Source organism: Humulus lupulus, chromosome 2 (assembly GCF_963169125.1).
Source record: "Humulus lupulus chromosome 2, drHumLupu1.1, whole genome shotgun sequence".
Classification (NCBI taxonomy): domain Eukaryota; kingdom Viridiplantae; phylum Streptophyta; class Magnoliopsida; order Rosales; family Cannabaceae; genus Humulus; species Humulus lupulus.
This window is the reverse complement of record NC_084794.1, coordinates 102,142,439-102,168,833: the sequence shown is the minus strand read 5'-3', so window position 1 is coordinate 102,168,833 and position 26,395 is coordinate 102,142,439. Positions and strand designations below refer to the sequence as shown.

General features: G+C 35.9%; 1 protein-coding gene across 2 annotated transcripts; it reads right to left on the bottom strand.

Moving 5' to 3' along the window:
• Window positions 1-880: 880 nt before the first annotated feature.
• LOC133818300 (vacuolar protein sorting-associated protein 53 A) lies at window positions 881-23,815 on the bottom strand. 2 transcript variants are annotated; one of them, XM_062251080.1, is made up of 25 exons: window positions 23,631-23,815; window positions 23,367-23,453; window positions 23,051-23,145; window positions 22,364-22,420; window positions 22,107-22,257; window positions 21,134-21,204; window positions 19,653-19,777; window positions 18,943-19,103; window positions 18,692-18,833; window positions 8,314-8,377; window positions 7,472-7,657; window positions 7,292-7,333; window positions 6,605-6,709; window positions 6,460-6,519; window positions 5,889-5,966; window positions 5,519-5,626; window positions 5,348-5,413; window positions 4,912-4,989; window positions 4,676-4,809; window positions 4,499-4,592; window positions 3,151-3,228; window positions 2,405-2,467; window positions 2,175-2,243; window positions 1,987-2,082; window positions 881-1,514 (listed from the first exon to the last, which is right to left on the bottom strand). In XM_062251080.1, the coding sequence occupies exons 2-25, from the start codon at window positions 23,413-23,415 to the stop codon at window positions 1,206-1,208; spliced, it is 2,481 nt and encodes an 826-aa protein (XP_062107064.1). In that variant the 5' UTR covers window positions 23,416-23,453; window positions 23,631-23,815; the 3' UTR covers window positions 881-1,205. The 2 variants fall into 2 exon arrangements, with proteins under 2 accessions (XP_062107064.1, XP_062107065.1); XM_062251081.1 differs by having other exon boundaries at window positions 23,618-23,787.
• Window positions 23,816-26,395: the final 2,580 nt, after the last annotated feature.

Sequence of the window (26,395 nt, the reverse complement as noted above, 5' to 3'; positions counted from 1 at the left end):
CTATAACTAACCCCATCCCTTAGGTTTACATCCAACGGCTACTATTCTTCAATGGAACAGATTTTGTTTTCTCATGGGCAGGACAAAATTCATCCCCTATATTTACATATCCTAATATTAGCCATTCTTTCTATTTTTTTTTCACTCATGTTATTTTTTTAATAAATAAAAAATATAAAAATATATATAATATTTAAATGATGTACAGTGTAATGTAAAAGTTAGAGATAAAATAGCAAAAGTAAGGTTTTAGTGATGTATTTTAATTAATAGAATAGAGAAACTATTGGTATTTATAAAATTCTTATTTTGAATAGGATACGTGCATAAATGTATACTGAAGTAGGATAAAGATACTTCACCATTTTACATATGAAACATCAAATTGTTTTCACAAAAAATTGGTTAACCTCAACAATTTTATGAGAAAATTGAAATACGAACCATCTCCCAGGAAACAATTGATCAAAATTGAAACATAAACACCATAAAAGAAAACCAAAAACAACATGAAAATAACTTTTTTTTTTTTAAAAAAAATCTATTCCAAATATTTATGGACGAAAAGTAAGACAAAAAGAAAAAGTATCGATAATATTTTTTAAGAAAGCTTTAGTATCTAGTAAAGAGAATTAATGTTTTTTATCCAAACCAGTGTTTCGTTAGTCATCTTCTTCCTCTTAGTTATTTAGATTAATGAATAAACAAATAACAACTGAAGAGCTCCCAAGAAGAAAGCAGGTGACTGAAGATAAGAGGAACTAGAAGGCTGCCTCTTTCAAACAGGATACATCACAACTTTGGTTTTCTTTTCATTTTATGTAAAGATCTCAACATGGTATTGGTGCCTGCCACACACGAATTCAACCTTTGGAGAAAATTGAGCCAACTGAGAAAAATCTCTTTCAATAAGCATTCCAACTAACATAGAAGAGATGTTTTATTCAGTCCGCCAAATCTGGATCATTCCGTAGATCACATACAACTATTGATGATGAACAAAAATGATGATGGGATTTCTTATTAAACTAACATAACATAACGAACAAAAATGATGATGGGATTTCTTATTAAACTATTGAGGAATAACATACAACTTTTTTCTTTCTTTTGTATCCAAAATCTCAGGAAAAGCAGACGAGCAAAAATTTCTGAAAGGATTAAAAGAGAGGCGGTTTACAGTCCTAAGCGAGATCCTCGTTCTGTCATGCGTTGAAGAGCTTTCTAAAAGGTCCATCCTTCCGGTCTTTTGCAGCTTCAGTGAGAGCAAGGAACCTCTTGAAACCTGTTGTGGCAGCACCTCTTCCAAGCGCAGCTGCACGTGTAAGCACATCCTCTCGGGAAGCAATAAGACCAATTGAAGCAGAACTGGGCATTACAGGAGCAACAGAGGGACTTGGGGCCGCTGGTTGGGCAACAGCAACGATTTGTTGTGAAATAGAAGGCTGTGTAATTCCAGGCCCATGTTTGTTGAAGTCATCCAAAATAGTTTGCTGGTCAGCTTTCTTAAGGCCCTGTACGAACGAATCCTCAAATTATCACACCAAATTACACCGAAATTTGTCAAACATCTACCGTTTGCATGAAGACTACTATTTTGTTATTGAAAATCGTCTGATGCTGCCTACTTATATAATTGACGACAGACTTTCATAGTAACTAATTCACCAAATTATAAATTGTCTCTGGCTGAAGTAAATGGTAATTTATATATTATTTATTGTTTAGTTGTTGATTGAGACTTGAGCACTCTAGCACAGTTCAGAGGACGAACTGCAGGATCCCATCAGAAAGGTTAAATTTGAAACCGCAGATTCAACTCCTATCTGAATTCGGCCAGTAAATTATAGTTGAACATTCAGATTTTCAGCCCTAAATTTGGCACTTGACTCAAAATCACAGAACTAGGGGTTAATTAGTTTTGCAGTATTCAATTACTTAACTGAAGAACTTAGGGTAAACAGAATAAAAATAGCTCACAGTTACCTTGAGCTCTAGAATCCGCTGAAATTCCATTGGTGTGCCCTCTGGTAGCAATGCCCGATACGTATCAGCAACAGAGTCAATGGGGGACAATATAACCTGTATTAGAAAAGAAAGGAAACATGAATTTCAAAAAGAACAAAAAAGTTAGACCGATGTCAGAAATGTGCTAAAGAAAATGAAAACCCAACCTTCAACAGTGCTTCAGCTTTACTCATCTCACGGCTTACAAACTTTGAATAGCTAGCAGCACCTGATGTCTGATACAGGTTAAAAAAATTGGATAATGGAGTTAATAATAATTGAGAAAGAACATGTTAACATACAACAATAAAGTTGCTGCCTTGAGGGACAAAAAGAAAGTCAAATAAATCCTTAAAGATAGGCATTTTTTTTCAACAACATAATAATTACTACTCACCTGTCGACCAAGGGTAGGTATTTCTAAAAGAATGGTCTTTACAGCTTGAGTGTCCAATAACATCTGAAAAATGCATCAAAAAATTTCTTTATACCTAAATTGCATCAATTGGAAGCAAAACTTATTGCTAGGACAAACAAATTTGTATAAGAATGATCAATATCAAAGTTCCAGACTACTGTACGTTTCTGCCATTTGACAATACCAATCTGGTTATTAACATATTTCACTCAACTTTGTCGACTAAAACAAATAAATAAATGATAAAACTAACAGATCTGCTTCTGGTTCTAATTTTCCAAAAGTAGAACAAACATCACAAGAGCAGAAAAACGAGGCAAGTAGCACTTGATTACAAAAGAAACAGAGAACTTTAAAAAGGAAACACATTTAATCTAAGATGGATGGCATGATTCTTATCACATATGCTTGCTAGATAAAGATTCAAGGAAAAAAAAAAAAAAAGCTTCCCTTCATGTATAAGTTATGCACATCTCCAAATGAGCTCTCAAAATATAAATGCTCTGTTCACATAGCATATTATCAAATTCTATTTATTTAAGATTCAAGGATTGTCATTGCGGACATCCCTCCAAGCCATATAGAAGCACACCTCAGGAGTATACTTCATGCTTATCTTCATTATTTGTTGTACCAAAAAAGATGTGCTTTTGTTTATATACATAAAAAAGAAACTAAAAAAAACAGAGAGACCACAAAAACATAAATATTGAAATGCTCCCTACTTGTTGGGCTCCAGTTTCTGATATCTGCTTGCATTTGAAAATGTTTGCATAGAAGCGTGGACCAAGAGATGATGCAAGCTGCATATGAAAGTATATATATAATTAGTGCAATCAACTTACATTATATTTTTAAAGGAGTTTTCCATATAAAATTTGCATGAAATAATATGATTTAGTGTAGGTGTAAGGTAAGAATGCCTTGCAACTTGCAACTGACACATTCAAGCAATGAGAAAAAAAGTAACTTATAAATGAAAATCAATTTTGCAAAGGACATACTATATATATATATATATCTTCTATATAATAAGTGTGTAGATAACAGAAATTCTTGGTTTTAATAGTTTTTTATTTTTTTAATGTTAACTTTAACGGAATATTCTTATATTTAACAAAATATTCTTATATTTAACGGTATTTTGTAAACACTTAAACTTAAATAAAATAAAATAAATAATTAAAAAAATTAAAATAGGATATTTTTTTAGATATTTTACAATGATAATTATTTAAAAATAAAATAATTAAACAAATTAAAATAGGATATTTTTTTTTAGATTTTTTACATGATAAATATTTAAAAATAATAAATAATTAAACAAATTAAAATAGGATATTTTTGAGATATTTTACAATGATAATTATTTAAAAATAATAAAATCATTTTATAACTTAAATAAAATTTAATTAAACTTATACTCACTTATTAGAATAATATCATATTAAACATATAATATAATGTACTGTCAATTAGTAACAAATTGTTTTTAAAAAAACTAGCAAAAACTTAAATTTAAAATCCACCTATAATATTTAATATTACATTAAACATATAATATATAATCTCTTGTTGTTACTCCCAAATTCAAAAACTAGAACAAACATAAACTTAAACAAAAATAAATAAATTATTTAATTAAAATATGATATTTATTTGAAATTTATATGACATTAATATAAATTTAATAAAAATAGTTAATAAATTCTATAAATAAAACTAAACAAACGTGCATACTGCACGTTGTTTGTATCTAGTATATATATATATATATATAAAAGTACAAGGTGGGACGGGTAGAAGGTAGTCTTGAACCTGTGCTGGTCACGATTATAGATTTTGTTTGGGGTGAGGAAGATAAAGACCTTTGGATGGTACCTTCCTAATGTGACTTGGTAGAACGCTGAGCTAAGGCCTAGGGATAGTGATACAGATGCCAACTAACTGGTTGGAGAGTGTAACCATGATGCATCAAGGGAAAGAGAAGAAAACAAAAATAATGACTTAAGAACAGAAAAACAATCACAAACTAGATCTGTGACAATATCACAAAAATTTATAGGGCGTCACCTTATCCAGAAAGAACTGGAAGTAAAGTGGTGAAAGGAGGCCACCAAGGACTGGAATGCTACTAGTAAGAATCATATTTATGCCATTAACATATCTGCAAAAGATTAAAGTGGTTATCTTTAGATATAGGGTATTACATTAGAATTGATGATTTTGTTATATAGTGATGTGGCTTACTCTGATTGGTCTCCAACATTTTCAAGTGTACCCCATGGAACACGAGTCATCGCAGCCATTTCAGCATCAAATTTAGTTTCCAGGCCATGCACCAGAGTTACTAATGATTTAGTTATAACTGCAGAAAACTCATCCTGCACATATGCTTGAGCACCTTAGCAATGTTGAAAAGATTTGCGAACTAACTGCATGATTTAAACATGAAAAAGCTTTTTTTTTTCAATTGTAGTTAATACCTGAACTTCTGACATATCCACCGTGTCAGCAAAATTAGGCTCAATTATTTTGGAAATGCTTTCAGCCAGCTCACCAGCCTGCAAAATATTAAAACCAGGTTAAGTCAAAAACAATGTCACCATGCCAATCATTTAGTAGTCCTGGAATAAGGCATACTGTGCCAACTATCTCTAAAGACATGACTGAACAACCAAACTAATACATCATTTTGAAAGAGGTACTAGAAATAGTTCCCACTGACAATTATCCCTGCCATACCCAGACTTTTGCCCAACTACAAATGTTCAGCAAAGTTTGGAAATATTCTAATGACAAGTTATAAGTTCTGAGACCAACAAATGAACAGTGAAGAACTTCTATAATCATGTTAGCCCAGGCAGAATCTGCCTGTGTAAACCCAGAATAACATGAATGACATAAACCCAGAATACTTACAGTCTTATGACAGTATTCAGCTGAATTGACAATATAACAAATCACCCTTTCATCTCGATCAGATGTCTGCTTAAAATAGTAAAAAAAAAAAATTTATTAAAAAAATAGTTTGTAGCAAATAAAAAATATTTCATAAATCAAAGTGAAATCAAAATAATCATCTGTTATTACCTTTATCTGACCATCCATACCCGTCGCAGCCGCAACAATTCCTGTGCCACCCTTGGGTAGTCTTGCAAAAAGCTTTGTAGCGTATGCTTTAAGAATTCTTTGGAAAACCTGATGGTGGAAACAGGTATGAGGTTCAACCACAAGATTTTTTTTTTAAACACTTTTTCTTGCCTGCTCAACAGTTATATATTTTTGTTTTGCTGTAAGCTTACGAGTTGCTTAGACCCATTTATATTATTTTGAGGAAGCATTTGAAAGAAATGTGTGCAGATACCAGGCCCAAGCACATAATACCTTGACTATTAGTCCATGAGCAGACTACATTAAACAAAGCCGGATAACTCAGAAATATTTTATTTTCAGAACATACCTTGAACAAATTGAACAATGTCTGGTTCTTTGTTAAGGCACTGCATCTCTTCAAACTTCTCTTGATTATAAGGAACAACTACAAAACACAGAAACCAAGTAAGCAGTGAACATGTTTCATTAGAACTCAATTAAGGGAATCTGGTGAACTACAAAACACAAACTCGTATTAAACAAAATTCCAACAAACGACAGAAATAAAAATAAATATAAATTAAGATAGTAAATGGGCCTAAAATTGTTTGTCTAACAAGATGAGCCTGGGATATGGCTCTTGTACATTAATGTCATTAACAAAATAGAGAGAGGGAGGGAGATGGAGAGAAAGGGAGAGGGGGAGAGGGGGGGAGAGAGAGAGAGAATCCACTGCTCTACAACCCTCAACACACATACAAAAAATAAAGACAAATGACTTCAGAAGTGAACGCTAAACTTCTAGTCCAACGGGAAGTTACGAGATTGTACACATTCAGAATAAGAGTTTCCAAGAAGAAAGTCATTTGCAGACAGTTTATGGGCATGCCTATAAAAAGATGGTGACATGAAGGACAAAAAAATCTCTAGTTGCTTACCTGCATGCTGCTTGATAGAACATTATTTTGACTTCCCTCTTCTATGTCCCATGTTTCTTCCTGTCATGCCAATCAAGAAAGGTGATTTAGTTTTAGGAATGGATGAAAAATCAAATGTAATATATCTAAAAGGACTTGCAATTACCTGAACAAGTTTCTCTAAATTCTCCATTAGTGTCTTCTCTTCTAGTTCTATGTATACTGTCAAGTGGGGTTCAAAGCAAGATGAAATAATTCCACGGAAGTTGAACTGCCAAATGAAACAGTACAAGTATCTCTCAGGGTTATCTTTGCTTTAAATATAAAAAGTATAATGAATATTTATATATATATATATATATTCAATCAAAACTATAACATAAGAGACCACAAGAAGACCTTTAGGTTATGATGGCCAAACATGAGAAATAAAAGAAAAGTTGTAGCTATTCAAGAATAATACATTACAAAGAAACATGAAATAGCAATGTCTCGACATTTCCGACATGATTTGCACGTAACCATAATGTAGTCCTTTAAGACCCTTGTTTCTCATGGAATGATAAACAGGAGCAAATATTACCCTATGACATTAAAGTGCACATGACATTACTTTGTCTTTCTGTGAGTTTCTTAAATTTCCCACTGAAGAAAGCCCTGGCATTAGATTCTAATGTTGGAGAAAATAAGAATGTAAGAGTTTATCATTAATTTCCATTTCTTGAGGGAAAGAAAAAAAAAAAGCAGTCATGCAATGGGACATGCTGAGAATCCGTCAGTTTATTATACAAGCATGCTTGTGCAGGGTAGCACATATATAACATATAAAGAAAAAAAAAAAAAGTATACATACCCCAGCTCCAGGTGCTGACAAGTCTTTCTTTCCTTTCTTTTCCTGCCAACGTTTTTTTTTCATATATATATAGGAGAATGGTGTTACTATTACATATATTCATATAGAATAATTAACAATAATCAATCAGGTTTGGGCAAGATAAAATTCGGAAGCATATTAAAAATGTAATATGCATACCTCAGAATCATTTTGCTGATGTGCAGCAAGCTTTTTTTCATACTTCTTGCGAATATCTGAAATATTTTGACCAGTAGTTTCCCCTCTACCAATTTCTTCAATATCATTCCCTGTCTCTTTGCCTTGAGCTCCTCCCCCAAACTTTTCTGCCAATTCATCTTCAAATTCTAGCGTTCTCTGCAAAGCCTACAACACCACATGTAGCAAGAAGATTGAAGGAAGAGATTCTGAAGTAGAATGAAGCGTTTAAGTTTTAAATAAGAAATGCTCGAACAGATCTAGAGAACCAGGGTAGCATATTGACCAATCAATTTTAGTAAAACCATTCATAACGTCCCCAACACTATATGTAGCCCTGTTAGTAGCCCACGTCCATCCTACTTGTGTACATTAGATATACCGTGAAAAAATACAAAATACCTATGCACATATGTAGAAAAGCATTAACCTCTTAATCCTCTAAAATATCGTGACTACAGTTGAACAACCAGAAGATCACATTGGCTAAGTGTCACAAGATTCATGTGGCTTGTAATTAACTTTAAACTTAAGAGAAGTATATATTTCCATATAAATGCTCCCATTTAAATTCAAGAAATGTTTCCGAACTACTTTTCCTTTGCACATGTTTTCACACTGGATGAAGAATTCAATAGAAAATTTTCATTTAGGAGGAAAAGACCAAACAATATATATAGGCAAATGACCACATAATGAGCTATTTTATAGTAATGCATGCCAAATTTCACTTCTCTTGCATGTAAACTAATTAAGAATTATGTGAAGAATATTGAGGGCTCATACAAAAAAAATGAAAAGCATTTATAAAATATATGGCTTACCAACAATAATGTCCCAACATCTGGCTTCTCCTTCATATTATTAAGGATCTCCTCCAGTTGTTTCCTGAAAACAAAACACCATCCAATAACCTAAGGTTCTAGACAGTCTAATTCTTGTGGGGTTACCATTGTAGTGGGGTGAAGAGATATAATAAGCAAACTTCCCATTGAAAATAAAGACAATTGTAAAATTAAATAAATTAGGAGTAAAAATCAAACAACAATGTAAACTAATGTAGTGTAACTGATAGACAATAGATTACCACTCAAAATCTGAAGTAACTGAAGAAAGAAAGTTTGTATTGATGAAAAACAAATCCTTTACAAGTTTCAGATTTATTCGAGAAAATCTGAAGAAAACTCCACAAGTAAATTCTTACTCAAAATAGAAACCAACTTCTACTTGCCTTTCCCTAAACTTTCTCTGATTATATATAGGCTAGGACTAACAATTATACCTACTAGCCAACCAATAGGAACTAAATAAATTGACAACTCAATAAATGAAATGACACCTCAGCAATATGAATCACACAAAATATTGCCTAACAATTACTGCTACAGTAAAATAAAAGACTATTGCTGTGACCTCCTAGAATAGGTGAACCATATAGGCGGTCTATCAATACCCCGTGCCACACTTTCACCTTGTCCTCAAGGTGAAACTTTGGAAATTGGTTGTTGATCATGTCAAAGTCTTCCCAGGTGGCTTCAAACTCCAAACTCCAGTAAGGACTTCCATTTAATGAGGACTTTCAAAGCACTAGTGCCATTTGTGGGAGTTGGGCGTAGATGAGAGCTTCTGGTTCGAGGAGCAGTTCCAGATCAGGAGAGAGTTGCGGGGGAATGCTGGTTGAAGGTATCGTCGTGCCGTGAGCTCTTTTCAGCTAGAACACATGGAAAATGGGGTGGATCAAGGAGGAAGGAGGAAGTTGCAACTTGTATGCGACTGCTCCAACTTTGTCAACAACTTGGTAAGGTTCATAAAACTTTGCGGCAAGTTTTTCAAACTTTTGTTTAGCAAGGGATTGCTGTCTATAAGGGCGCAACTTTAGAAATACCCAATCCCCGATTGTAAATTCTTCATGGTGTCTTTTTGCATACTGCTTCATTTTTTGTTGTGCACGAAGCAAGTGCATGCGAAGGTCATCTAATATTGCATCTCGATCCTCTAGTAGTGTGTCAACAGTAGAGATTGGCATGGTACCGGTGGTGTAGCGCAGAAGAGGTGGTGGATCGCGGCCATACAAAGCTTTAAATGGGGTGCACTTTGTTGCTAAACGAAAGGAGGTATTGTACCAATATAAAACCCAAGCTATCCATTTCGACCATTGTCGTGGTTTGTTGTTAGCGAAACTGCGAAGATAGGTTTCTAGTGTCCTATTGACTACTTCCATTTGTCCATCCGCTTGAGGGTGGTAAGTTGTACTTTTCTTGAGAGTAGTGCCTTGGAGTTTAAACAACTTAGTCCAAAAGTGACTGAGAAATATTTGACCCCTGTCCGAGATAATGGATTGGGGTATGCCAATGCAAACAGACCACTTCTTTTAAGAATAGGGCAGCTACCGAGGCGGCTGTGAAAGAATGTTTTAGTCTAATATAGTGGGCATATTTGGTTAATTTGTTCACTGCCACAAGAATGGTGTCCCAACCACCTGAAGTTGGCAATCCTTCTATGAAGTCCATGGTAAGTTGTGGAAATGGTGAGGAAAAACACCTTTCTTGCTGTATTTTTATTCTCTGATATATTTTGTACAACCTAGGACTAGAGATATATATAGGATATACAAGAATAACTACATTAATCACAGAAATAGGAATCGATTCCTATTCCTAGGAATCCCAAAGATCAAACATTAATACCCTGTTTTTTCTAACTGTCAACACTCCCCTCAAGCTGGATTATAGATATTGATGAGTCCAAGCTTGTTTACAAGAAAATCAAATGTTTGTTCAGATAGTCCCTTTTTGTGAGAATATCAGCAAGCTGTTGATTAGTATGCACATATCTAATGCTGATAACTCCTCCATCAATTTTTTCTTTGATGAAGTGACGGTCAACTTCTACGTGTTTGGTTCTGTCATGATGTACAGGGTTATGTGCAATGCCGATAATAGATTGGTTGTCACAGTAGAGCTGAATAGGGACTTCATATTCAATCTTCAATTCTTCTAGTAGACGTTTGATCCACATAGCTTCACACACTCCATGAGCCATGGCTCTATACTCTGCTTCTGTACTGCTTCTTGCAACCACAGTTTGCTTTTTACTTCGCCATGTGGTTACATTCCCCCATATCATTGTGCAATATCCTGATGTAGACTTTCTATCATCAACTAGACCAGCCCAGTCTGCATCTGTGAACACTTCAACATTTCTCTCAGTTGTCTTCCTGAAAAAAAGACCATTTCCTGGAGTTTGCTTGAGATATCTCAGAATTCTATACACTACATTGAGATGTCCCTGACACAGATCATGCATGTATTGACTGACTAAACTCACTGCAAAAGCAATGTCGGGTCTAGTATGTGAGAGGTAGATGAGTTTTCCTACCAGCTGTTGGTACTTCCCCTTGTCAACTGGACTTCCTTCAAATATTTTCCTTTTGTCTCCGAGCTCAATTGGAGTTTTGCTGGGCTTGCTTCCGAGCAATCCTGTCTCCTTTAGAAGATCTAGAGTGTATTTTCTCTGGGACACGGAAATACCTTTTTTACTTCTAGCAAATTCCATACCTAGAAAATATTTGAGAGCACCGAGATCTTTGCCAACATGTCTTTGATTGAGTTTATCTCCTCAATGTGATTACCAATGATAATTATGTCATCAACATATACGATTAGTACCGCAAGTTTTCCACTTCCCAAGTGTTTGACAAAGAGAGTGTGATCAGTCTGGCCTTGTATGTATCCAAGCCCTTTGACAACTTTCAATAAACGATTGAACTATGCTCGGGGAGATTGTTTCAAGCCATAGAGAGATTTGTTCAGTTTGCAAACTGTGGTTGTCTTGAGAGATTCTTCAAATCCCGGAGGCTGACTCATATACACTTCTTCTTCAAGTTCCCCATTCAAGAACGCATTCTTTACATCAAGTTGATGTAATTCCCAATCCATGTTAACAGCTAGTGAGAGTAGAACTCTGATAGTGTTGAGTTTGGCAACTGGAGCGAATGTTTCCGTATAGTCAATTCCATAGATTTGAGTAAACCCCTTGGCAACTAACCGAGCTTTGTACCTTTCAATAGATCCATTTGCATTGAATTTGACGGTGAACACCCATTTGCACCCTATTACCTTCTTGTCTGGTGGTAACTCCACTAATTTCCACATTCCATTATGTTTAAGCGCTCTTATTTCTTCAAGCACTGCTGCTTTCCACTGAGGAGAATCAAGTGCTTTTTCAATATTCCTGGGAATCACATCATTTGATAGATTCGAGGTGAAAGCTTTAAATGGAGATGACAATTTTGAGTAAGAAATTAACTTTGAAATGGGGTGTTCGGTACATGATCTGGTTCCTTTCCTTAATGCAATAGGAATATCTAGATCTGACTGTTTGTTAGGTGGGAGAATACCTGGATCTTTTGAGGGAAGTGGTTCCATCACCAGATTGGGCGTTTGACTGTGTTGAGGATTCATAACTTGTTTATTTCTTTCTCTCCTGGAGTACACCCGAATCTCTTTCTGTACGTTTTGGTCTTGAGGATGTCCTTCTGGTTCAGTGTTTTTAGGAGAGGTTGGTGGATTTTCTTGTTCAGGAGGGAAAGTCTGGACATCTGGTTCGGAAGAAAGTGGAGTGGAAGAGGTAAATGAAAAAAGAGTTGTTAAGAGTAATTCTAACCCCCACGACCACTGAGCTTCTTGCTGGTGATGGTTAGACTCCCCCTGAAGCGATGTGGGAGTGACGTAAGGAGTATCCTCGAAAAATGTGTCGTCACATGAGATGAATGTTTTTTTGGTGATGGGACAATAACACCGATAACCTTTTTGGGTAGGAGAGTAACCCAAAAACACAGTCTTAATGGCTCTAGGATCAAATTTTCTCCGATGGTGGGAGTGAACATGCACAAAAGCAGTGCAACCAAATACTTTAACTGGTAGAGTATTTGTAGAGATGTGAGGATGTAGAGATTGAAGAACAGAATATGGTGTTTTGAACTGAAGGGGTCGACTAGGGAGGCGATTAATGAGATAAGCAGCAGTAAGGATAGCGTTGCCCCAAAGATGTTTAGGGACATGCATAGTGAACATAAGAGCACGAGCTACTTCTAAGAGATGGCGATTTTCGCGTTCAGCAACTCCATTCTGTTGCGGAGTATCAACACACGAGCTTTGATGGACAATCCCATTTTTGAGAAGATAGGGGCCAAGAGTGGTATTGAAATATTCAGTACCATTGTCGGTACGGAGTATTCTTATAGATGTTTGGTACTGTGTTTGGATCATTTGATGAAAGTTCTGAAAAATTTGGCATGTTTCAGACTTACTTTTAAGAAGATAGACCCAAGTGAGATGTGTGTGATCATCAATAAAAGAGATAAACCATCGCTTACCATGAGAAGTATTGACCTTGGAAGGTCCCCATATGTCACTATGAATTAGAGAGAATGGGTTGGAAGGTGTATATATTTTGTGAGGGAACGAAATACGTGTGTGCTTGGCAAATTGACAAATATCACAATGAAAATCAGTAATATTCTTATTTACAAAAAAAGATGAGAATAAGTGTTTTAAATATAAAAAGCTTGGATGCCCAAGTCGACAATGCCATAACATAATTGTTTTTGAAACAGAGTTTGAAAAAAACGATGAACTTGAACAAGAATTAGAAATAGAACTTGAACCCAAACGTAGTAGAGAAGAGAGCTCGTTAACTGGATGTTTCCTTTCAAAGAAATAAAGTCCGTTACGAACCCTAGCACTTCCAATCATCCTCCCCGATGATAGATCCTGAAATTGACAAGAATTTGACATGAATTTAGCGAAGCAATGATTATCACTGGTTAATTTTTGGACAGAGATTAAATTACATTGCAAAGAAGAAACATAAAGTACTGATTTAAGAATGAGGTCAACAGATAATTTAATAGTGCCTATTCCAACAATAGGAGAACGGGTGCCGTTTACATTTGTGACACTAGATTTAGTGGAACATGGAGAATAAGTATCAAACAAATGTGGTAAACCTGTCATGTGATTGGCGCCTGAATCGATGATCCATGGTGTGTTGGAGGTGGAAGAAAAATTACCAGAGTGTGCAACAGAGGCACTGTGAGTCTCAGGACCGGAACTGGGGTTCATGGATGATTGACTCAAAAAAGTGTATAGGTGGGCAAGTTGTTCCTTACTGAATGAAGGGGTACCAGCACTATTCTGATCATTGGTACTCTCAGTTTGTGTTTAATAGGCCTTTCTTTCATTTTGGCGGCGAAGGGTCCAATTGGGTGGCTTACCATGGATTACCCAACAAGTAGATCGTGTATAACCGTGACGTTGGCAGTGATCACACCAAGGCCGATCACCCTTACGATTAGGTCGAGGGTCAGGAGTGGATCTGCCATGTGGTGGAGGGCCAGATTTTGATACGAGAGCTAAGCTTTCAATGGCCTGCAGGTCAAGAGTAGTGAGCATGACACGACAACGTGCTTCTTCACGTCTAACCTCAGAGAAGGCTTCTTCAGTGTCAGGAAATGGGGCACGACCCACCAGACGACCTCTAACTTCATCAAGATTACTGTTTAACCCCGTAAGAAATTCAAAAACTCATTCTTTCTCTAACTGCTGCCGCTGGATTGTAGTGCAGTTAGCACATAGTGGTGTGGTATCCAGATACAAATCGAGCTCCTGCCACAAGTCTTGTAAGTCAAAAAAATATTGGGTAACAGTTTGATTACATTGCTTGATTTCTTTAAGCTTGGTACGGATTTCGAATATTTGAGAGGCGTTACCAAGGTTAGAATACATTTTTCGAGCAGCGTCCCACACCTCCTTAGCAGTCTTAAAGAATAGATATTTGCGGCTGATTTTTTAGTCTATTGAATTAATTAACCATGCAAGTACAATAGAATTTTCAGCTTGTCATACCTTGTATGTAGGATCATTGAAAAGAGGTGCAGGGAGATCACCAGTAATGTATCCTAGTTTTCCATGACCACAAATGACAAGTCTGACAGATTGGGCCCATTGTAAATAATTTTTGCCATCAAGTTTATAGGCTGTAATATTAAGTGAACCACTATCAAGGCTATAAAGAGAGCCCATAGACCCACTGGGCTGAGTGTGAGCTGAGTTGGGGTTAGGGTTACCTTCATTGGGCTGGGTTGAGTGAGGCCCAATATTATGAGAGGTAACTTCCTCACTGTTCGACATCACAGTGAGATTGGTGGCTGTGAGGGAGAGAACCGAGAGCTTCTGAGGGCTACGGGGGCCGACTGTAGCGCCGCCGGACTGGACTGGCCGAGACGCCGGAGTGGAGCGACTGGAGGCTGAGCGCCGGAGTGGAGCGACTGAAGGGATTGCAGGTCTGGAGCAGGTGCCAAATGACTTCGCCTGAGTGCTTGGAGAGTCGCCGGACTGGTTTGCGACTGGAAGGAGGGACGACCGTCGGAAAAAATGGAGGAAAAAAACAGAGGGTGGTCGGAATCGAGCCTTACAACTCTAATACCATGTGGAAATGGTGAGGAAAAACACCTTTCTTGCTGTATTTCTATTCTCTGATATATTTTGTACAACCTAGAACTAGAGATATATAAGATATACAAGAATAACTACATTAATCACAGAAATAAGAATCGATTCCTATTCCTAGGAATCCCAAAGATCAAACATTAATACCCTATTTTTTCTAACTGTCAACATAAGTTCATCCCAAACCTGAGTGGGAAGTCAATAGGTTGGAGTAGTAGCCGCATATTTCTGTTGACAAATTTCATAGTGGTGCACGAACTTCACTTCGCATGCCCAGCCAATAAACTTCTGCTTTAAGCCATGGTAAGTCTTAATTTTTCCTGAATGTCCGCCAATTGGAGAACTGTGAAATTCTGCCAAAATAGCATGCTTGCAAGAAGAATTAGCTGAAATTACTAATCTATCTTTGTAATAAAGGAATGGATTGTGAATGGAGAACCCAAGAGATAAAGGAGTCTTGTTGTATTACCTGTTTTAAGGTGTCTCAATGCTGCCATTGAGGTAGGTAGATGTTAGAAAATTCCATGATCTCAAGCTTTCAGGAAAGTGCGTCGGCCACTTGGTTACTAGCTCCTGGTCTATATTGCATACCCCATTAACTTAGCAATCCATCTCCGATAATTGTTGCTTTGCCACTCGCTATTCAAGCAAAAACTTTAGGCTTTGTTGATCCGTTCGAACTATGAACTTGCTGCCCAATAAGTAAAGACTTCATTTGAGGACTGCAAAGACGATAGCCATCAACTCCTTTTCGTAAATGGATTTCTACCGCCCCCTAGGCCCCAAGGTGTGACTGTAGAAAGTTACTGGACTAACTCCTTGAATTAAAATAATGCCTAGACCATAGCCCGAAGCATCAGTCTCTATGATAAAGAGCTATGTAAAATAAGGCATGGCGAGGACAGGAACTGTAGACATTGCTTACTTGAGTTTATTGAAAGCTTCTTCTGCGGTCGGGTTCCATCCAAAGTTGTCTTTTTTAATTGTTCTATTAAGGGCCATGCAATGTGAGCATAGCCAGCAACAAACTTGCAATAATAGCCGGTTAACCCCAAGAAACCTCTTAACTGACGAATATTTTGGGGAACTAGCCACTGTACCATAGCTGCCACTTTGCTGGGGTCGGCCTCTACACCATGGCCAGAAATGATATGCCCAAGATAAGCGAGTTGGTGCTGACCAAATTCACACTTTTTCTCCTTAGCAAATAATTGGTGAACCTGGAGGACCTTGAGTACTACTGTCAAGTGCTCTTTGTGTGTGGTTTCGCCGTGGCTGTACACCAGGATATTGTCAAAAAAAAAAAAACCAAGACAAACTTCAGCAAGTAGGGGCAAAAAATGTCATTCATTAAAGATTGGAGGTAGTCGGGGCATTGGTGAGTCCAAAGGCATAACTAAGAATTCATAATGCCCATCGTGAGTGCGAAATACTGTTTTTGGAACATCACCAGCTTTGACTCGAATTTGATGGCATCCCGACTTTAAATCCAGCTTCGAATAGATGTGGGCACTATGTAATTCATCTAGCAATTCGTCGATCATTGGAATGGGGTATTTATCGGGTATGGTGACTCTATTAAGAGATCTATAATCCACGCAAAATCGTCATGAGTAGTCTTTCTTTTTAACCAACACAACTGGACTAGAAAAAGGGCTTTGGTTGACTTGTATAATCCCAACTTTTAGCATTTCACCAATAAGTCTCAATTTCTGTTTTCTGAAACTGAGGGTACCTATAGGGGCGCACACTGACTGGAGTTGAACCTTCTTGCAGGTTGATGGCATGTTCCCGTTCCCTACTCGGTGGTAAGCCTTCCGGAGAACAAAAAACTTGTACAAAATTGGCCAAAAGAGGCCTGAGATATTCGGGTACTATCACTGGGAGTTGTTCAGGAACTATAGCTTGGTTTAACTCAATTAGAACGCCCGATCCATCCTTATTAAAGGCCTTTATCATCGCCTTCAAAGAGACCAAAGATTTACCAAGTGAGACATCACCTTTTAGTGTAATGGAATTCCCTCCAATCTGAAATTTCATGACTTGGGTCCTCCAATTGACTTGGGTCATGCCTAGTGCGGATAACCATTGGATTCCTAGGATGACATCAAAGCTGCCCTTTCCAAAAGGTAAAAACTCTTCAACAATAGTTAAGCCTTGCAGCTCCAAAGCTACTGCTTTGCAAATTCCTTCCCCTTTAATTGTGTCACCCGAGCCCATTGATACTCCATAGGCACCTGTTTTTGTGATGGGAAGTTGTAGTTTCTGAACTAGTGCAGCGAAGATAAAATTATGGGTTGCCCTAGAGTCAATTAATACCACCACTTCCTGACTCCCCAATGACCCTTTAAGTTTCATGGTTTTAGGGTCTGTTAGACCTGGGACTGAATTTAAAAATACTTCTATATTTTCAATGATTTCCGCAAGGTCTAAGGTCATCATCTCTTCTTGGCATTCATCTTCCTCGTCTAGTCCGGGGTCATGAAGTTCATCGTGAGTGACCATTATGGTGATCTCTTTCTGCAAGCAGCGATGGCCATAAACCCATTTGTTATCGCAGCGATAACAAATTCCCTTGTGCTTCTTTTCTTGCAACTCCGAGTCAGTCAACCAGCGATACTTCCCAGTGGCCTTAGAATCTGGTGTTCGGGAACTTGTGACCGATGCATTCTGGCATTCCCCGCTGAAGCTGGAGGTCGTACGAGAATAGCTAGAGGTCAACCAACCATCTAGATTAGTATCGTCAAAGAGTGGCATCTCCAATTTGTGAAGGCAAAAATCCCGTCGGAATTCGTGTCCATTGGAAGAGCTTGTGGCCTCCGAGGTGCTAGATGGGGTTGTTGTCCGAGGACTTAACGCCAAAGGGGTGGTACCAGGGTGCTTCGTCGAGGTTGGAATGTCTCCTTGTCGAGTCTTGGACGATTCTTTGGCATTCTTGAGGAATTGCTCCATCATAGATTGCATACGAGCTTCAAAAGATTGCAAGTGGCTAGTGAGGCGTTCTCCTTGTGCTCCAAATATGGCGTTCAAAGTCTCCTCTAAGTCGTCCCAGGTGTCCCCTTGTCAGAGCCACCCTTGACATCTTTCTTGGGTCCCATAGCTGCAGTCCGATGGAGTTGCTCTAGTACCACTTGATAGACACTAGATTACCACTCAAACTCTGAAGTAACTGAAGAAAGAAAGTTTGTATTGATGAAAAACAAATCCTTTACAAGTTTCAAATTTATTCAAGAAAATCTTAAGAAAACTCCACGAGTAAATTCTTACTCAAATTAGAAACCAATTTCTACTTGCCTTTCCATAAACTTTCTCTGATTATATATAGGCTAGGACTAACAATTATACCTACTAGCCAACCAAGAGGAACTATGTAAATTGACAACTCAATAAATGAAATGACATCTCAGCAATATGAATCACACAAAATATTACCTAACAATTACTGCTATAGTAAAATAAAAGACTACTATCGTGACCTCCTAGAATAGGTTAACCATATAGGTGGTCTATCAGTTACAATGACAAATGTAGCATTCATTTTGACTAGTTACAAAGATTTAGATCACCAGATTCCATGCGTGGATATTTTAAGTTTTAAATCAACCTTCAATAGAATCAAATCACAGCTTCTATATAAGAGAGAAAGGAGAAATGAAAAAAAAATCTAATAATGAGGACAATGAGATCATACCTAGTCTTCTTACAGAATTGAATACAAAGTCGATATGGAACATGCCACGGTACAGGAAAAATTTTCCAGATCTCTTCATTTGTTCTTATTCGTCGTTTGATCCATGCATACCTTCGTTCTGTTTTATCCAGCTTAGCAAGTTCTAGAAGTATACAAACATTAAAGAATTCAAAATCCAAAAAATTTAAAGGGAGCTTTCAACAAAGAAACTATCATAATTTGCAGAAAACAAAATAGGAACTCAGACAAACCAGCTCCTTCAAAGATTTGTTCATAAGATGTGAGCTCTCTGCTGCAAAAGTTATTCACCAACTCTTCTCTAACAGATGGCTCTAAAGCGTCCACAACTAAGCAAGCATCAGACAATTGCTGTAGTAAATTAGTTTCTTCTGTTTCTTTCCCAGTACCTAAGCTGAGAATAAAACAGAAAGAATAAATACTTAGGAAACAGATGCAGATAGTCTTACAGTTACAAACAAGTACAAGTTGTTTTTGAATAATTGCATAAAAGACAGAATCCTAGTTTGCTGTTATCTAGAATCAACACTAAAGACAGAATCCAAGTTTGTTGTTATCGAGAAATCAACCTCAAAACTGACACGAACACGTTCAGCAGAAGATCTAATACAACACTCTATCACAGACAAAGATAATTCTTGTTCCTTGACCAAGTTTTCCCCGTAAGTACAGGAAACGAAAGTTGTACCGAAAAAACAAATTGGGGCCACTATGTAAACATCTAACACAATGAACTTAACAGCTTCAAATTTAAAATCATTTAAGATATGATAAGATTGCACTCAACGTAATCAGCTAGCTTTCATAAAAGAGTAAGGCAAATGTAAATTCAAGAAACAAGCTTCAAGTTAACCAGAGCTACAAACAAGAAATAAATCCTAATCATTGAGAAAAGATAATAGCTTCTGGCAGTCTTTTTATAATTTGGTTTTCATGACCATACCTTGAGAAATCAGAGAACACATGTGATTTAAGTATTTGCTTGATATTCTTAAATTTCTCTCTGAGCTCTGTGATTTTTGGAATATCCCTATAAGCTTCAAAATGACTACATAATTGGTTCACAGCCTGAAATGAATCATGAACTACATAAGTAGCAAATAAAGAATTAATGAAAAAAAAAGTACAAGCCAGTTGAGCAAACACACTAAAACAGTTTACAACAAGAACTCCTATGCAACAAACAGAGAGTTTACATTAAAATACTCCAATATCTAGCTATATTAGCAAACAATAAACCCTTAAACATTTAATAACCTATGCTAAAGTTGTGTTGTAAAATGTAAACTTGTTGACAGCCAAGAAATCAATTCCCACCTATTCAGTTTCCCCTAATCGATTCAGCTTCCTATTCTATAAGAATTTCCTTTATTATATTTGCTTTGTATTAAAGAGGGCTGTTATGAAAAATCCCCATATATATTTGGTTTCTAGTTTGACAATATATACACATAAATAAATAAAATATTTTTCTCTGAGAGTTTCTATATGGTATCAGAGCCCTAAGGCTCCGATCTATATTTCTTCTCTGCTCGTAACAGGCAGTTCACCGGAAACCTACATTTTTTCCGGCGTTTCAGGCAACATCCTCGGCAGTTTTTCAGTCCCAGAATCCGTTCCAAGCGACTCTAGGAGGCCTCCTCGACAACCCTTATTGAGGATTGAATATGAAGCTCCCATTAAGCTTTATTGTGAAAATCAGTCTACCATCAGCATTGCACATAACCCTACACATCATGACAGAACTTAACACGTGGAAGTGGATCGTCACTTTATTAAAGAGAAGATTGATGGAGGAATTGTCAACATCAGATATGTTCATATGGATCAACAACTGGCCGACATTCTCACAAAGGGGTTGTCCGAGCGAGTATTTGATTTCCTAGTAACCAAGCTTGGACTCATCAATATCTACAGTCCAGCTTGAGGGGGAGTGTTGACAGCCAAGAAATCAATTCCCACCTATTCAGTTTCCCCTAATCGATTCAGCTTCCTATTCTATAAGAATTTCCTTTATTGTATTTATTTTGTATTAAAGAGGGTTTTTATGAAAAATCCCTATATATACTTGGTTTCTAATTTGTAAATATATACACAAAAATACATAAAATATTTTTCTCCAAGAGTTTCTATAAAACTTAATTATCTATGCGCCCAATACCAGATAAAGTTTGACAGGACAAGAAAGATAAGTAAAAAATTGAAGGAAAAAAAATTAAGTGAAAAGACAGCGTATAACAAGCAAATAGAGAAAGATGGAATTTAAGCTATAGTTACCAAGATAAAGACCAAAAAAATAAATGAAATATTTCAATGGTAAAGCACCAGTTAACCTACTGAAAAATGACTCAATATATGATGTATAACAAATTAGAAATTCCAACTGAATAATAACAATCATAATAATACATAAATAAATAAAACCTCCAATTGTGCAGCTGCCTCCTTGTATTGTCTCTTTGAAGCCATTACTTGGAGCTGCTCAACAGCGGAGACTGCCATATGTTGAAAGTGGTGTTACTTGGGAATTGTTACGAGAGGCATTTTTATTCTTCTAATTTACCAACCAATCAACTCATTTCCCATTAGCAAGAGCAGGAGAATCACTGTTAAACTGATCCTTTTCTCAGTTTCAGTTTTAAATTCTAATTTACAAGTCCTAGATGTCAATTAAACGTTTGTTAAAAGAACTGTTTATTACAGGTCTCGCTTTAAAACTTCATAGCTACAAATTTATTACTAATCTTTCACAATAATGATAGAGAACATCCACTTAAAAATTATAAACAAACAAGTTGCAGTGGACAGCAATAAGATTTAAAAGTACCATATATATATATATATATATATATATTTGTGTAGGCAGTTCTTAGATATTATTAAGTCATGAAGTATATAGTTTATGAAAAAAAATGATATGCTATTTCTGTGCTCCTTACCATATGTAGTGAAGGTTTATAAATTCAATCTATGCCTAAAGTAATCACTAAATTATGCAATAACATACTGCACAAGATATAGTATGTCATAACATACTAAAAAAAAGTTCCTGAGTTAAGCATAAGTATATTAAAAAAAAACCATGTCTTTCTTATTTGCATTTCATAAGTACATACCACAAATTAAAAGAAATAATTTATAAATATATGGAGTCCACATTGCAGCTTTAGGAGTACAATTAATGTGACTCAGATTACATCACAACTTTTAAGTTAAAACTTTACCATCTATGGTTAAATATATACATTAGTCCTTGATAAAATGAATTCATATAGATTCTTCCTTTTGAAGACAAATTTTATTTCCGTATAAGAACACTATTCAGAAAACCTGTTGATAACCTTGAAAATGAAGAAGAAATACTCATTGTCAAGCATATAAAGAAGAAAATTAATACCTAACATGGTAAGGCGATGAAGAGCAGTAATTGTTGTTGTTATATGCTTCTTAGCGAAGTCCAACTTTTTAATGTCACGACATATCTCTTGAACCATTGTCTCACTTTGCTCAGCTTTGGTTTTTATTTCTCGGATTTTATACATGAGTTCCTGCATCACATGAAAAAAAAACATTACGGAAGAAACCACACAAAGAATCCCTACACAAGACCAAAGGTTGAACCTGCAGAACAACATGTCTTCATTAAATACATACTTCTACAGCACGTGTAGCAGCAGCAAGGTCTTCCTTGGCTTTAGTCCCTGAATTACTCTGGAAGTACAATGGTCAATCCGTTAGAAGACACAACTTATCTTCGGCATAAATTTTAAAAGTGACAATATTTTCTATGTTCCTATGTTATTATTGTATTGTTTTTATTAATAGAGTTTTATATTATGCTTATTTATTATTATTTCTGTTTGTTATTAGAAACGATGCTAGTGTATATATAATATAGTTTGGAAATAAGATTACTCAACCAAAATGTAACCTCCTGAAAATTGGTATGACCATACAACTTCAAAATAAAATTTCCCATGCTCTCATCAATCAAAAAAAAATATAAGGAAAATGTATAAATTCTTTCACACTTTTTAACCATACTGCAATCCAGAAGTTTATATCTTATGTTTAATTAGGAGACCTAGTTTCAAAGGATTGTATTTTTCTTTTCTTTTTCTTTTTTTCTGTCTATACATAAACCTAGCTATGTCAAACACTGGTAGAATTGTTTGCAAAAATGAAATTATCAGAAAATCAGACTCTCCCTTCTTTTTCTCTACCATTCTCTATATCAAATCCTTGAAACTGCTTCCACTAAAATTATGACTAGATAGTGGAATACATTTCTATTTCAACCAAAAAAGCAAGTAAAGGCTTTAAGGAAGGAAAAGATTGAACCTGCTGTCGAACTGCGGCCAAAATTTCAGTATCCACTCGTCGAATCTCATTATGTATCTTTTGCATAAGTGGTTCAACACCAGTCAAAGATGCCTCTGAACATAAAAAAAAAATCAATACAAGCTAACGAAAATAAGCAACTATATCATCATCATCATAGAAAAGGAAGATTAATTTTCCAAATGCATTCGTTTTTTTCATCATCACTTCCTTAGCCACTAAAAACCATCTAATACAGAAAACTTTAGTATAACAACATACAACAACGCAAATGCGCATATAAGTTATAGATATGTAAATAGAGTCAGAGAGACACCTGTGGGAAACATCTGATTGATGTACTCCAAAGCACTAGACTTGTCCATTGCACTTTTCTAGCTAGAAATCCCGTAGCCTGATCAATCTACAAACCAAAGCCAACACAAAAAATAATAAATAATAGTTTCTCGAGTTCGAATTACTGAAAATTCAGTAACATATACATATGCACACATACAAACTCAGAGTATTAAATACAAGTTAAAGATTTAGATTGAATTCAAAATTAGTCAAACAGAAAAAGACTACCGTTTACACGTACATTGAAGGAAATTTTCAGATCTCATTACAGGTGGTGAATTGAGAAACCGATCATATGAATGAACGGAGATCTATACAAAATTGAAGCTGGGCTTTGGTTCTCCCTCTATCTCTCTCTGAATCTCTCCAATTTCAGATTCGATAAGGGCCTGTAAACGGGTCGAACCGAAAACGGACCAAAATATGGGACTTAGGCCGAACTGGGCTGAACCCACGGGTCTAGACCTGGTGGACCAACCCGAACAAAATCCAATTAAAATCATTCAAAGCATTAACATAAAAGTTTATATAAGTACGGGAAAAAAAGGGAAAAAGTTGACCGGTACCCAATTTTAGGAGTAATTAACTAAAATTAAATATTAAATATATTTAATTAAATTTTACTCATTATTATTATGAGACTTCCTAAATTACCATTATTTGAGCACATGGTTCTAAGTGTTGCTGTAATGTGTATTATATGTGTCATATAATAGTTAAATTAGAAATACATTATAATTGTACTGTGTCACATACATGTGTGACAACTATATTTATAAGAATATATTCAATCTATGAAAAATTATTTTTTAAAATGTAAAAATCAAGGCTTAAAATGAAAGTCATAAATCTTAAAATGTAAACAACAATCATTTAAATTATAAACCTCAAGACATAAAATCTAAAACTCAATTCTTTGAAAGTTTAACATCAATGCTTAAAATATAAACCACAACTCTTCAAAATGTAAACCACAAAGCTTAAAATATAAACCATCACTCTTTAAAATTTAAACCACAAGCTTTAAAATTTAAATTGCGACTTGTAAAAATTTAAACCATAAAGCTTAAAGTTAAACCACTGGACTTAAAATCTAAATCACGACCATATAAAATATAAATCATAATCTTATAAAATCTAAGCCACGATTCTTTAAAATTTAAACCACTACAAGACTTAAAATTTAAATAACAGCTCTTTAAAATTTAAACCACGATGCTTGAATTTAAACCACAACTCTTTAAAATTTAAACAACGATGCTTAAAAGTTAAACTACTTGGCTTAAAAGTTAAACTATTTGGCTTAAATCACGACTCTTTAAAATTTAAACTACTAGTCTTTAAAATTTAAACCACGACCCTTTAAAATTTAAACCACAAGGCTTAAAATTTTAAACCACAATGCTTAAAATTTAAGCTACAACTCTTTAAAATTTTAAACCATGAGACTTGAATTTAAATTACGACTCTTTAAAATTTAAACCACAAGGCTTAAAAGTTATACTGCTAGATTTAAAATCTAAATCACGACCATATAAAATATAAATCATGATCATTTAAAATCTAAATCACGGCTCTTTAAAATTTAAACCACTAGTCTTTAAAATTTAAACCACAAGACTTAAAATTTAAACTACGACTTTTTAAAATTTAAACCACAATGCTTTAAAGTTAAACCACTAGACTTAAAATCTAAACCACGATTGTATAAAATATACACAATGATCCTTAAAAATCTAAATCACGACTCTTTAAAATTTAAATCACTAGTCTTTAAAATTTAAACCACAAGACTTAAAATTTAAACCACAACTCTTTAAAATTTAAACAAGGCTTAAAATTTAAACTACGTGTAACGCCCTGGATAGCCAACACCGTTACACTGTGTGTGTTATAAAAGTGCTAGACTTGCTAATCAAGTCGTTAAGTTGAAAACGTGTTATTGAAACCATAGTGGAACTAGGGTTAAAAGATTTTGGTCTTAAAAGCAGCATTTCTTATAAATAAAACATTCTCTGTTTACACGGGATCCCAAAATCAATAGAACTAAAACAATTTACAAAAGATTCAAGATTTAATTACAGTATTAGCCATACTAAGGCAAAATAGACAGTTAAGCAATCCCTGTCCTGATCCACTCCTAGGCCATGGCGACCGAACAGCTGACTATGTACATTCTGCCCCGCAGCCCTCCACCTCAGGGTTGGTCCAACTTGATTTTGTCTTTACCTGCACCACATAGCACCCGTGAGCCAAGGCCCAGCAAGAAAACACATTAACAGAGCATAAGCAGTCAACAAACAATCCAATATCTCATATCACATAGGCATGTTCTCAGTCATATAAGCATTCATGATAATCAAGTATTCAACATACGAAACATATCAACTCATATCAATCACAAATTTACAAATGATAACTAGGGTTAGCGCCCTTAGGCCGCACCCTCTGTTTATCCCACTGACTCCGGCCCGCTTAAACCGAGCTTAGTGAATATTAAGCTGTCCTTGGCTACCAGTGGCCAAGCCGCGCCCTGTGCGCAAATGCTGTATACGGCACCCTTAGGCTGTTTATCACATGTCTCATGACATAATACCATCTATGACATTATATAGATATTGGGAGCACTTAGTCCCATCACAAGCATATACCGGGTGCAGTTTTCTTACCTTTAAATTTGCTAGCTTTGTTCACTTTGATCCTTGAGCACGATCCCCTTTGAGCCCTAGCGCACACCTAGTCACAACCATAGGTCAAAGTCGTCACCAAACCTCAAGTCCGAAACCTAACCTCGGGAACAATCCCGAGCCCTCGGGACCAATCCCGAGCCCTCGGGACCAATCCCGAGCCCTCGGGAAGCCTCAATTCCATAAAACGGGGTGGTGGAATCGAACCCCTGGGCAAAAACCCTTGAAAATAACTCAAAAACCCTCTTCTGGAAGCAGGATAGCGCTACAGCACTCTTTGGAGGGCGCTACAGCGCTACAAGCATAACCAAAATCCCCT

What these genes read in the sequence shown, in the direction of transcription:
- LOC133818300 (XM_062251080.1), bottom strand. Translation starts at nt 23,415, where the DNA reads ATGGACAAGTCTAGTGCTTTGGAGTACATCAATCAGATGTTTCCCACA. An exon ending in TACCTACCCTTGGTCGACAG is followed by an intron (nt 2,244 to 2,404) that starts GTGAGTAGTAAT and finishes AACCTGTATCAG; the next exon opens with ACATCAGGTGCTGCTAGCTA. An exon ending in AGCGGATTCTAGAGCTCAAG is followed by an intron (nt 1,515 to 1,986) that starts GTAACTGTGAGC and finishes TCGTTCGTACAG; the next exon opens with GGCCTTAAGAAAGCTGACCA.